The 13,947-nt window shown below is 37.7% G+C and overlaps 1 protein-coding gene across 1 annotated transcript in view; it reads left to right on the top strand.

Annotated features, from left to right (window-relative positions):
- The window catches only part of KDSR (3-ketodihydrosphingosine reductase), a gene marked incomplete at its 5' end in the record, with an annotated part of 15,111 nt that extends 1,772 nt beyond the window's left edge, over positions 1-13,339 (top strand). Inside the window, 7 exons of the mRNA XM_009070490.1 lie at positions 4,190-4,255; positions 4,630-4,725; positions 5,822-6,013; positions 7,754-7,837; positions 10,511-10,594; positions 12,433-12,534; positions 12,890-13,339. Coding sequence (XP_009068738.1) covers positions 4,190-4,255; positions 4,630-4,725; positions 5,822-6,013; positions 7,754-7,837; positions 10,511-10,594; positions 12,433-12,534; positions 12,890-13,009 — 744 coding nt within the window. The remainder of the gene's footprint in view (positions 1-4,189; positions 4,256-4,629; positions 4,726-5,821; positions 6,014-7,753; positions 7,838-10,510; positions 10,595-12,432; positions 12,535-12,889) is intronic.
- Between the last annotated feature and the right edge of the window lie 608 nt (positions 13,340-13,947).

Below are 13,947 nucleotides of genomic sequence, written 5' to 3' on the forward strand. Positions count from 1 at the left end.
ACTAGCTTAGAGTAGGTAAGCTTGCTATGTTCAAAACGTGCAACTTCAAGGTGAAATGCGAAAACTTTTTCTCAGGACTAATAATCAAGGAGAGAAGGGAAAAACAGTATTGAAACTGTTAACATCTTTAACATCTCCTTTCTTGGCTTCCAGAACTTTGTCAGTCAGGAAAATAATTTAGTTAAGTTTCTGCAGAGTAACTTAGTTCCTTTCATGGTTACAAATAGAAGCTATTTATTTGTTCATGAAAAGCTGTTTGAATTGATAAATTAGTTATTCTGTTGTGAAGAAGCAATGGAAAAAGCTGAATATTTGTCAGCAATAATGTTAGTACTAGCTGATAAAAAATTTACTTATTACCTCCATTTATAAGATGTCTTCACTTCCTTATATTTTTGTCAAATGGCTCAAGCTGATTTTTTTCTTCTGTGCATGCTGCCTCTCTCTGATCAACTTTGTTTGAAAATCTAAGCCAGTTGAGGTGAGGAGAAACTGTATTTTGCCCGTTTAAAAAAAAAATAAGCCTGATAACAATTTTCTTTTAGCTGCTCCAGCAGTTTCCCAAGCTTAGCATTAGAGTTAATCCCATGTCAAACACTGTGTCAGGATGTTCTTGTTAAAATCTGTCCAAGCTTGATAGATTTGGACTTTTCAAGAGAGTATTACTCGCTGCCTGTTCATAAGACTTTCAGTGAAAATCTCCAAAAGCACCTTCAAGGTTGAGCAAGCTCCAGTGTAGACTGAACAGGATGCTTTTGCAGAAGCAGCTTAAGTCTTTGCAGCTAGGTTAAGCAGTAGGCAGCACAGGTGATAAGGTAGCTCTTCTGTAGCTATTGTTGGATTGTAGACATGGTTGCAAGGAAGTCTGCTTGATCTAAATGCAAAGAACAGGACTGGAGAAAGCAGGGACTCTGGGGCAGAGCTCACACTGCAATAGCAGATCAAAATCTGGAAAGTGATAGTAGCCGAACCAACAGGAGCTGTTCAAAAAGATTACTGAAATAGTGTAGCAAAGGATGATGTCTGATATGGATAACATACACAGACTGTTAGGTTTACTAGATCATAGAATCGTAGAATGGTTTGAGTTGGAAGGGACCTTAGAGATCATCTAATTCCAACCCCCTTGCCACAGTCAGGGGCACCTTTCAATAGACTGCATTGCTCAGAGCCCCATCCAACCTGGTCTTGAACACTTGCAGGTGTGGGGCATCCACAACTTCTCGGGGCAAGCTGTCCCAGTGCCTCACAGTCAAGCATTTCTTCGTAGTATCTAATCTAAACCCACTCTGTTTCAGTTTAAAGCCGTTCTCCCTTGTCCTTTCATTACATGCCTTGTAAAAAGTCCCTCTTCAGCTCTCTTGTAGGCAGGCCCCTGTTAGGTACTGAAAGGCTGCCATAAAGGTTTGTGTGGAGCTACCTTTCTCCATGCTGCACAACCCCAGCTCTCTCAGCCTGTCTTCACAGGAGAGGTGTTCCAGCCCTCTAGTCGTCTTTGTGGCCTCCTCTGGCCTCACTCCAACAGGTCTATGTCCTTCCTGTGCTGGGGGCCCCAGAGCTGGGAGTGTTACTCCAGGTCGGGTCTCACCAGAGCAGAGGGGCAGAATCAGCTCCCTTGACCTGCTGGCCACACTGTTTTTGATGCAGCCCAGGGTACATTTGGCTTTCTGGGCTGCTGGTGCACATTGCTGTCTCATCCACCAGCACCCCCAAGTCCTTCTCGGCAGTGCTGCTCTCGATCAGGTCATCCCCCAGCCTGTATTGATACTGGGGGTTGGCCTGACCCAAATTCAGCACCTTGCACTTGTCTTGTTAAACCTCATGAGATTCCCATGGTCCCAGTTCTCAAACTTGTCTGGGTCCCTCTGGATGGTATCCTGTACTTCATCAAGCTGACACACCTGTCGACTGCAAACTTGTTGCAGATCCCTTTGTCTGTGTCATTGATGAAGACAAGATCCTCAGGAAAGATTACTTTTTACCTGGGCTTATGCTGTCACTGTTCAGCTCGTGTGTGTGTGTGTGTGTGTGTATATATATATATATACACACATGTAACCAAGTTGCACTGATGACTAGGGTCTGACACAGACGTAGTGTTCCACATTTGCATGCAATTTAGTTGGAGTGCTGACAGTGCAGCTCTTCTGAGTGTAGGTATGCAGTGGAACAAAATGCTTGCCCTTAGAAAAAGGATTTAAAAAACTGGAAGAAATTCTAATATAGTGTAGTTCCAGTTACTTCACTGGGAGTTGAATTGATCTTTTATTGGGAAAGCTTTGTTAATGATCCAACACCATGCAGGACTTAGAACAAAAGGTAAGGAACAGGGCTGGGGATACTAGGTTATTTCTCGTAGCATATTCTGTGTCCTAGGTGCGCATCTATAGTCCATGCTTTGGAATTAAGGTAATTAATATATCATCGCAGAAAGAATGTATGATAATAGAAGCAAAGAGGTGAACTGTATAATGTGATAGTAGTCAATGAAAGCTGTGGTAGTTCCTGAGTGCGTTGTTCACAGTATAACTGATCTATGCAATCTGATATATTAACAAATTGCTCCAATTTTGATACGGAACTGTGATTTATTTAACCTCCTCACTGATCTTGCAAAAATATCCAGATAATAAATCAATGTTGTTTTCATTCGACTGCTGTTTTGTTCTTAAACTTACATAAAAGATAATGTTTTCAAAATGTAATCAGTAGCTTAAGGGGAGATGCATATACAGTCCCACCAATAATTTCTGCCACAAATTTACTCCAATGTCCAACTACACATGATGCTGGGAGGCAGGAATAGCCAACCTGCTGTACAGGAATGGCAGGCAGATTGTTTCTGCAGTTAAGAAACTGACAAATGACTAATTGCCAAAGCAGTTAGTTACATTGTGGTAAGCTTTTTTTTTTTGTGTGTGTGCCCATGTGCTCTGAGACATGTGGTCATGAGGATACTTGTTGCAAACTACTGATGATTTTATTTCACCTCTGAGTTTCAAGTAATTGACCAAAGTAACTGAAAGGATAGAAGTTGGAACAATAATACGGGAATCCCTTCTTTTATTAGAAGAGAAGATTGCTTTTCCTTTCAAGATGAGGAATTGCCCTAAAGCTCTGTGGATGGCTTAGCAGAGAGGGTAACTTAGTTGTCAACACCTGGCGTTTGCAGCAGTCTTACAGTTTGTAAGTGGTAACCCTTAAGTGGTAATCCAAAAGAAGCAGTGCTTTCTTTGGCCAGAAGTTGATTTCTGAGACCATCTGCTGGAAGTGGCCGGTAACTTTCAAGGAAAACAGGGCCTAACTTTTAGCTGCAAGAAAACTTAGATCTCACTGTCATCTGTTTTCTGTCATCCTGCTTGCCCCCCCCCTTCCATGGCCAAAGGTGATTTTAACTTTTCTGTATCTTTCTAACTAATGTCTGATCTCCAGACAAGGAGTAAATACATGCACATTGCTTCACTTTTTAGATATTTACGATGCTGTGCAATGAGTCAGTTTCTCGTAGAATCTCTATTTTAATTTTGTCCTTGAGGTGTCCCAATTAAACAGTATGCAACTAGGTTTACTACTGCTCTTAAAAAGATATTTTATGGAATAAAGAGGTAGAACGCACTGTAAGTACTAAAGTTAGCAGGTTTTTAACACTCACTTTCTAAATTTTGGAACAGATTACCTTTTTGCTGCAGTTTCAGGGCAGCACTGCAACTATGCCTTTCTATGATGTGGAAAAAAGAGGTTTTTTTCTTTAAGATGAGCCTAAGCCACACAAATGGTTTGGCTTACGTTTAGTACTGATGAAAGTTAAGTGTATCACTGTGGAATTTTGACTGCCTTACTTAAAATAGCTTGTATTAAACTTCACATAAATAGCTATCAGTAGTGTGTCTTAGAGTAAATTAGAAATGTTACTTTGCACATGAGTAGCTGCTTTGAAGATCATGAAGAGCTTATTTGCTTTTAATGTAATCTTTATTATGCTAGAACGTGTGTGTGAGGGTGAGGAGCTCGGAGGGAGGCAGGGATTGCTTTCTCCAGTGTGGGAGAAGTACAGACTGTCCTGTCAAGAAGACTACATTTTTTTCTGGAAAATATATGATGCTGTGTTTGTTTCATTATGAATGGCAACTGTTGACTCTGAGCCTGACTTACTGTGTTGTGAAAATGGTCTTTCACTTTCCTTTTCTAGGTTGTGTTGTGTATTTCTGTTGATGTGTCTAAAGACTACGAACAGGTGGAGAATGTTCTAAAACAGGTGAGGAAATAACTGATTTACATAGAATCATAGAATTTAGGGGTTGGAATGGACCTTATGGATCATCTAGTCCCAACCTTCCCTGCCCTGGGCAGGGACACCTCCTCACTAGATCAGGTTGCTCAAGGTTTATCCAGCCTGGTCTTTAACACCCCCAGGGTTGGGGCAGCCACCATGTCCCTGGGCAATCTGTGCCAATGTCTAACCATCCTTATACATATGTACATATGTATCTTAAGAAGCTTATCCATATGTCTTTTATTTCTATGGAAAATATTTTGTTATAATGATAAAATATTTTCTTATAATGATTCTGCTATATATGAAGGTTTCTTCCTGCTAAAGAGTATCTTAACCTCTGTCCCCTCTTCCAGGCTCAGGAGAAGCTGGGGCCAGTTGACATGCTTGTAAACTGTGCAGGAACATCAGTTACAGGAAAATTTGAGAATATCGAAGTGAATTCTTTTGAAGTGAGTGAGCATACTTTTTTATTTCATTTTATGATAATTTATTTTTCAACCATTTTAACAAACAGATTGCATTCCCATGTCTTTGCAGACTTTGTAGGAGTAGTGATGCACTTGATTTCTGTTAGCTGTCAGAATACCTTTAGATTTGCAAGAGTTGCCTCTTAATTTCTCACCTAACTCTTGTTCCATTGATGATGGGTCAGAAGAGTGAATTCTCCCCGAGTCAGTGTCCTCCAGATGGCAGAAAAGCCTGGCATATGTTTGTATAGTTTAATGCACTGTGAAAGGCACTGATTTTCAGTCTTTTTTTTTTTCTGGTGAAGATTTTTAAAAAAATATGTTTAACCTGGTTAGGATAAATTCAGCTGTTACCAGTGTTCAGTTCTGAGGTGCACAAATTGTTTCAGCTGGAGAAGCTGCTGCTCTGTTGAAAAGACAAAAAGCAATGCCCAAACACCTGTACTTTGGTTCTTCTATGCCTGCAGCCCTCAGATCATCATTCATCTACAGATAGTGTTGAATCATCTGAAAATTATAAACAGGCAGTATTTTATAATAAATTTGAATCATCCATTCTATTGCTTGTATAGGCTATCAGTTGTGTTCTAGGTCTTGTAAAGACTGAAATTAAAGACTTCCCCTTATCCTGGCAAAGATTAAAGTCTCTGCAATGCATAAATACATAGCGTTTTTCCTGTTTCCTGGTTTAGAAAGCTCTTTAAACTTTCCGTATGTTTTCGTACATCATGCATAAATGGATTGCTTCCTGGACACTGTTCAGGTTAGGTTTTCTCTCAAATATTCTTTTTTCTTGAAGGCCATATGGTTCACAGTATTATCAGTATCCTGGATGCTGTTAAGACTTATAGATAGACAGGATTTCTTTTGGCTTGAAGTGAGAATTTTAGCTATAAAACCATTTATGAAGCTGTAGGATAGAAAGCAGTTGTTTCGTTTGCCAGCTGATAGAACTACAGATCTAGTGAACCTGATTGTTAAAGCAGACTGAAATAGGGATTTTTTTGATAAATAAAACCAAACAGCTGTAGGATTTTGGATCAGTGGCTCAAATACCTTATTGATGTCATTTGTACAGAGACTAATGGCAGTCAATTATCTGGGTAGTGTTTACCCAAGTCGAGCAGTAATTGCTACCATGAAGGAACGAAGAATGGGAAGGATTGTATTTGTATCATCTCAGGCTGGGCAATTAGGCCTGTTTGGTTATACAGCGTATTCTCCAACAAAGTTTGCTCTTCGAGGGTTGGCTGAAGCCCTGCAAATGGAGGTATGTGTGCAATAATTTTAAGTAATTTTGATTATGAACATTTTTTAAAAAAACTGTCAGCACGGGACATTTTCATGTAAATAGTTCTCTTTTTGTATTGTGCAGCACTGCTAATATTTGTGTGCTATTGGCCCTTTTTTTGGCAGCAGTACAATCTTACTGCTCTGCATGGGGTAGCAGAAACCTAAGCTGATTTCAGTTGCATGAGAGGGAATAGATTGAATCTGTTCCTAGAACTGAAGATGACCACATGCACAGACTTTTTTTTTAGTATTTTATTTTAACTGAAAGGACTTGATTTTAAAGACATATGAGTAAAAGTTTTCTTCAAGGCTCTTAGTGCAGAATGATATTGAAGATCACATGGATGCATGAGGGACAGGCCAATGATTCCCAGCTTGTTTGCGAGGCCATGGTAAGTGGTATGTGAACCATATGATACACTAAAACTCACAAACTAGAATTGAAGGATTGTCCACAAAAAAAATAAACTGTGTTGACAGTGGTTCACCCTTCTAAATTCTGATACATATGACCTTTTTGTACTGCAGTGAGCTAAGCTTATGACTAAGTTAAGACTGAAACCAAATACCATTTTCAGTAGTCAGTGGAACAAGGTTGATAAGTATGTTGCAGTAAGACAAGTAAAAGTGATTTGAAAATTACTTTCCTTATTCTTTTGTTAAGAATGTAAATTTGAATTGTGAACTGTTTATATATAAGGTGCCTGTGCTTGGTTCTAGGCCCTTGCATAGTCTCTGTTGTATGCCTTGATCGGGATAAGAATGTGGTGTAAAACTGGCTCTAACCACTTCTGGTCTGCTAAATAGAACAACGTGAATGCAGGGTCTTCCTTCAGACTGGTGACAGATATTTTTGTGAAGATTGAATTATTCAAGACTAAAAATAGGGTGTTTATGGGCCTGTGATGTGGTATTTCAGTAAGTGTTTTCAATATAGAATGTTTCATAATATAAATAAAAGCGCTTAGGGTTTTACAACATTGTTTTGTCTTAGCTCTCTGAATATTTTCAGTAAAAGCTTTTTTATTTGTATTGGAATACAGATTTGCATTATAGTATTTTCTGAGTTGTAGTGCATTAAGTGATGTAATTCTGTGGCACATACATACAAATACATATCTATGCAAGCCTTGACTCAAGGCTTTCCATTTTGCCTCACATTTTCTACTTTTTTTTGTCTCCTTAGACTTTGACCTCTTGCAAGTTTATACCATGTGTTGAAAACCTTTGTGACTTGAGTATACCTCTTAAAGATAACAAATTTGAATTTTAAATTTTTGGATTTTTTTCCCTCATCTTCTCTACCAGTGAAAATATGTTGATGTAAACAACAACGAAAAAGCAGTTAATGCACCTCAGTGAAAACCTTTTTGACTTTGTGTTTATTAATGTTTGGATACTGGTGTTTGGCAGTGGTTTAGTCTTCTTTTAGAAATTGAAATTGATATTCCTCCTAAGTGTCTTAAAAGCCACTTAGATAATTTGCAAAGTTTTCAGATACTTTTATTGAAAAAAAGCACCACAGCCACCTTTTAAAAATCTTTGTTTTGTTTTCTCACTTGACGAAGCTGCAGCTCTTGCAAGTGCTGAATACTTAACACTAGAAGCAATTGAATCCATGCTTGCTGAATTTCTTAGGTAGAAGAGAATAAAATTACGAGGGGCATGTAAAAGCTGTCAGTATTAAGTTAACACTTAATGCTTTTGTAAAACACAGGTAAAACCTTATAATGTCTACATAACGGTGGCCTATCCTCCAGATACTGACACACCTGGCTTTGCAGAAGAAAGTAAAACAAAGGTAAATTGTCCTTCAGTAATACTTGAATACTTTTAAAGCCTTATTTCATTCACTTCTGTAGTGTATTTGAAGTCAGGGCCTATTAAGGTTTTAAGAAGTACTTACAAACACTTTTATCAGTTTTTAACTGCTCAGAGTTACACAGCTTGTAGGATAATTTTGTGTAGTTTATTGTTCTGGCTTTGAAATGGAAGAACTACCTACCTTTAATATGTGAAACACTGCAAAGTATTTCTGCACACAATGAAAGTTTTGTTGTGAAATGGTAAACTGTAAAATAACTGTTTTGATATTATTAAAACTTAACCAAAAATAATATTCTTAATTCGCATCTTTGTTAATACGCAGTTGTTGTGATAGATGTGACAGATCAAAATAAACCTCAGCTCCTTCAGTGAAGTCTGCAAACTAGCCAAGCTGTATGAATGTATGTGATGACCCAGTTCAATAGTGGTGGTTCTCAGGTATAAAAGTAGAAAGAAATTTTCTTGCACTGTGCTTGTAGTGGAAATAACAGTATCACTTTTCAGAAGGGTATGTCAGCAGTAGGCCTTTTCCGTTTGGATTACCTTCAGTGTGAAAGTTTTGACCTTTAGTCACCTCTTGTCACTTGCCGTGTTCATACATGTGAAGTACAATTCTAAAAACCACATTCAGGCCCCTGTTCAGACTGAAGCATCAAGTAATCAGAGAAAAATCTATCTTTTTTTTTTATTTGCATACTGTGAACTAGAAATCTGATATCTAAGGATATAATCTTTTCAAGATGCATCATCATGTATAATTGGAAATTGGGGTTGAATTGCATTTTGTCTTGCACTCTTTGAATAGGAATCAGTGGGGATTGTGTAACACAATTCTTTCTTCATCATTTCTTGATACAGATATTCTGTATTAAATGTATACTCCCACACATCTGCATAAAGTGCCAGAATTAGACATCTGCAGATACTTGTATAGCTTGCATATTCACTGGGATTTTTTTGTTCATAATAACGTGTTTCAGGGAAATACAGTCACCAGCAGAATGCACTGTGCATCTAATATTTCTCTTTAAAAGAGAGTCAGAGAGATTTAGCTTATTTGTCAAAAAAAAAAGTCTTGTCTTTTAAGGATAGATTTATGCTTTGTTTTAGCCTCCATGAACTCTTCGGGTGACTCACTCCTAACATAATCGTGTTCCTTAAATCTCTGCAATATTGCATTGCTCAGATATTGCCAAAACTTGTTTATTGTTGAATATATTTAATACTGCTTAGTTTTATCCTTCTCATAAAAATCTGTCTCTCTCTAGTTTGTATCTCCTTAGGACTAGGCTATTTTTCTCTGTAATCATTGAACATGGCAAAAGAGAACGTCAGGGACTAGGATACAACTTTCCTGTGTTTAATCATTAAGCTTTTTCTGTTTTTGAGGTAACTGCTTTACAAATGACAGCCGTGCTTTGGCCAGCTGACTAGCCAGATCAAGTACTTAATGGCTGATTTCTGCCTGCCTTATCTTCAGCATATCATTAACTTTAGCTGTTGCTAACAGCTGCTATTTTTTCCCCCCAAATTTTACAATATTTTAATTACTGATGATATCCCTGTATCTTTCAGATTTGTTTGATGCTGGCCAATGAGTTCAAAAGTCAATAGGGGTTATGAAATGCAGATCTGATGACATAAACCATATCACTGTGGGAAAGCATGTAAAAGGTGTTTGTGATTTCTCCTGGCAGAGACACTGATATCTCCCGACCCCCTTTAAAACACACATACTTTAAAAAAAAAAGTTTTCATTGAGCCTGACTGGTGAAATCAGAACTTAAAATTCTACAGATATTTGGAGATAGGCCTGTTTCTGTGAAATTTCATTTCTCTACTACTTTGAATTGATAATGAGAAACCTGTGGTTGCTCAGCTCTTCCCTAGAAGTGCTTTTTTTTAGCTTATTAATCTCAAAATTAAACTAGTCCTGGTATTTGAGTAGACCTGAATGCTTCAATTAAGGTTCATTATTAAATGTAACTGAATTAGCCATTACAAGCCAACTTGGGACCAAGTAATCCTTTCTCCCTGATGTCACGCTGTATTTCTTCATCAATGGAACCAGCTAGCTTAACACACTGAGCATTTAAATAGGTTCCTGTGCAGTTAGCTCCATATTTGTTTCATTTGTTAAAAGGACATGGATGACAAACATGCTTCTGTATACTTTAAAGCATGTTTTTGCCATTTGTTTTTGTAACAGATTAAACTTATTTGGATTTCTTTCTTTTAGTTTTGTAGGATCTTAAAGTATTGCAGGCCAATCTTTTACTTCATTTCTGTCAAAACCCCATAAATTTATTAATACAGGTGTTGAGGAAAAACTGTTTAAGCATTTTGATAGCTTCTACTGAAAATAAAATACTTGGGGGGGGAGGAAGGCAGTTTTTCATAGTAGTAATAAACTCTATACAAAAAACTACTACTCTAGGAAAAGGTGGCATTTCCCTTCATATAATTAGGCTGTTATTTATGAAGGTGCTTATACTTTAAAGTGGATGTTTTAGGTGACCGTATGATACCACTTGCTAACAGTTGTGTCACCCATGACAAAAGACTCAAACACCAAAATTTGACATTCTTGTTTTTCTCTCCTGTGTGGTGTTGGTCAAACTTAACATTGGTGTTTTTTCTACTGCAGCCCTTAGAGACAAAGCTAATCTCTGAAACCTCCTCTGTTTGTCAAGCAGAACAAGTCGCCAGAGTTATAGTCAAAGATGCCATAGTAAGTACATTGTTTCTAAAGTATGTTCTGCCTTGAAGTGATTAGGATTATGTGTCATAATTCCTTAAAACTGTAAGACAATGGCTAAGCTAGTGCAAAATCAGTTTACACAAAACAGTTCTATTTGCTGGTTAGTTTGAACACCAAGTATTTTCTTTTTTCTCCTTTTTCCACTGTGCCCACAAATGATTTTATGCAATCTCTCAGAAGGAAAAGGTATTTCAAGTTGAGCATAGGCAGAATAAAATGTTGCATCAGTATGATGCAGTGTCTCAAAGGCAGATCATGACTGACTTGAAAGCACTAAACTATTGACTTTTTATGTATCAAATACCATTTGGCTAACCTCAAAAGCTTGTTGTACTGTCTTATTTTTCTTGAAGATGAGTTCATACAAAAAGAACTTTACAATAAAGGAAGGCAGTCGAGCCTTTTTGGCTTTTAATGTCTAAAGTATGTGATTAATGAGTGATTAAAATACATAAAATGCTGTTCATAGTGATTAAAGGTGTTTTGCCTTTCTGAGGGTGTTTTTTTTTCAATGTTTTGTGCTAGGGAATGGTTAATAAAGCACCTCAGAATGGAAACAAACATGACATTTCATGATCATAAAGCACAGCAATTGAATCTGAAAATCTGCAATTACTTTGCAGCTCCAAATACTCTTGATTGTCAACATGATTTGCATCTACAGCAGGTGTTCAGTTGTGAAATTTTTACAATATTTTCACAAATACAGCACATAAAGACAAAATTATGTCTGATTTTGGGGCGGTGAGTTTTAAAAGCAAGTACTACCTCAACACAGTATTCTTCTTTGGTGTTCAAGGAAATCTAATCTCATCACTGATCTTAAGCTTCTGGTATTTCTATACCATATTTACAGCACTTTGGATCACGTACTAGTTCAGACATGGTCTTTATGCACTCTAGCAATCAGCTGAGAGACTAAAATAGAATTGCAAAGGTGTCTGTGTATTGTAGGAACTCACAGTCCTCTCAGGTGTGTATGGAGAATAACCTCTACTACTTTGCATAGATTCACCCCAACCTTGATTCAGGAACACCACCTTCTCCTTTCACTTCCACATTCCATAGATTTAGTCCTGCCATGTTTCAGACACTGATTTTCAGCATAAAGTCTAATGGAAACAAATGACAGAAGCCTGGGAGTCAGAGCTGTAGAACTGTTATTTTACTGATTAGTAGTTAAAAAATGAACAATGGAACAGCTTTTGCTTGGTGTCTGTCCCCCGTTTTTTGCCAGCTGAATTGCTTGGCAGGCTGTGTCTGAGGAGGGCAAGTCAAAAATCCTTGATGTAGGTGAGGAGGACCTGTTACCTAGCATTTGAAGTACACCTCATTGCCGAATATGTGATAGGCAAACTAATTTTAACAAAAGGCAAGTGGTATTTTGTTCTACAATTATAGTAGTGATTGGTGATCTGACAGACTTAGGATATAATTCTCTCTCTGAAATTTGTTTAGAACTGTGAAGACCATAATGCATTTTCTTCACCAGTAAGCATGCTTCAGGAGGAAACCTAGAGCCTTTCTAGCTTGTAAAAATCTGCAGTAATTTAGCAGACCTATCTCTAAAGAGAGGTTAGCTTCCTTGTCCGATTTTAAGCGAATGCCTTTGGGAATGGTGCTGTATAGCACAAAGTATTTTTGAATATTTGGATTCTTAATCATGGTGGTGTTTTTTTAAGTGAAAATATTTGTTGGTGGTGATACCAGTCAGCTATGTCAATCAAGAGTAGCTATTGAAATAAGACACATCATGATTTGCCACAAGTGGGTAAACTACTTTTTGTTTTCTTAATCCTTCCTTCCAGCAAGGGAACTTTAACAGCTCAGTTGGATCAGATGGTTACATGCTGTCAATATTGACAAGTGGAATGTCACCAGTCACTTCTATTACTGAAGGTCTTCAGCAGGTAAGATTTGGGGAGGCCCTGTTGCCACAATTTCTTGTAGTTTAAAATACTTAAAAATGTAGAAGGTTATGCCAGCATTGATTATTTTTCATCAAATGGCTGTTAATATTGTGGCGATTTGGGGTTAGGAAAGTGCAGTCATGTTTTCAGGCTGAATTAGCAAGTTGGTGGGTGAGCTAAGAGTACTCCCTGCTACCCAGTCCTGGACTGTTATATAGTTAGGTTGGTTTTCATGAGTTTGTTTTTTTGAGATGATGTAACATACCTAGAACTTTTGTTTTAAATTTCATGACTAAGTAATATGCTGCAATCCAGGATCCTAAATGAATTGAAAGATGTTTCTCTCTGTTTCCAGGTTGTTTGCATGGGCATTTTTCGCATCATTGGCCTATTTTACCTAGGAAGTTTTGACAGCATAGTTCGTCGCTGCATGGTGCAAAGGGAAAAATCTGAAAGTGCAGATAAAACTGAGTAATCTTTACTTTGAGTGGAAAGAAGAAAGTAAAACAGTCCTGGACAGCTTGCTGCTTAAGTGGGACTCAGTTTTGCTCCTGAAGGATTTAGACTGGAAGTACTTGCATGTATGAGAGAGGAGTCCCCTCAAAAGATATGAAAGAAAACAAAAGTACAAATCCAGAAAATGCCAAACTATGCAAAAGTGTGAATGAGGATTAGATTATTTTATTTGGTGATTGACTTGGAGGGAATTTGGGGAGCTTGTAAGTGATCTGCAGAGTAGAATTTGAGAGTGGACTATGTGCGGTAATTCTGGACAAATACTTAGGTTTTCTCACTTTGGTGCTTACAGACAAAATAAGTACCATGACAGACTGGGCTGAAGTAGATTGAAGTCCCCTGAACAAGTTGGTACCTTTTGTTAATGTTTTGGGACTGATTTTAATTTAGAATGTTAACTTTTCCTTTGGCCAATCTACAGGTCCTTCTGTCAGTGACAGCTTTCTTTATCCTATCCAACATGTGACTGTGGAAGCCTTAAGATGGCAGATGCATTTGTATGAGCCAAGCTTTCTCAGTCTGGGAGTAGTTAAAAAGTATGTTTCAATATAGGCATACTTTCTAAAGGGAGATGAAGAACCCGTTCCCACAGAGAAATGCTAGGAGATGTGATCAGGTCTGTAGCTCTTCCGGCCTTTGAACTATATTGTGAACAAAGAAAAATCAAATCAGCTAAAGTGTGTCGATTATGACTTTCAGCATTTTAAGCCATTGAAACAATGTACAATTTTTACAGATACTTACTTTTCCTTATCTGCCAGTTTATGCTCTGGAAAAGAAAGTAGCTTAATGCTACTGTTGTGCACATGATTTTCAATCTGCAAATGATGAGCCAAACCAGTAACTGATGATAGAATCAATTATAATTAAAATGCCAGGCTCTTCCAGTAGCAGGAA

The sequence above is a fragment of the Acanthisitta chloris genome, unplaced genomic scaffold, assembly GCF_000695815.1.
Source record: "Acanthisitta chloris isolate BGI_N310 unplaced genomic scaffold, ASM69581v1 scaffold9452, whole genome shotgun sequence".
NCBI classification, from domain to species: Eukaryota; Metazoa; Chordata; class Aves; order Passeriformes; family Acanthisittidae; genus Acanthisitta; species Acanthisitta chloris.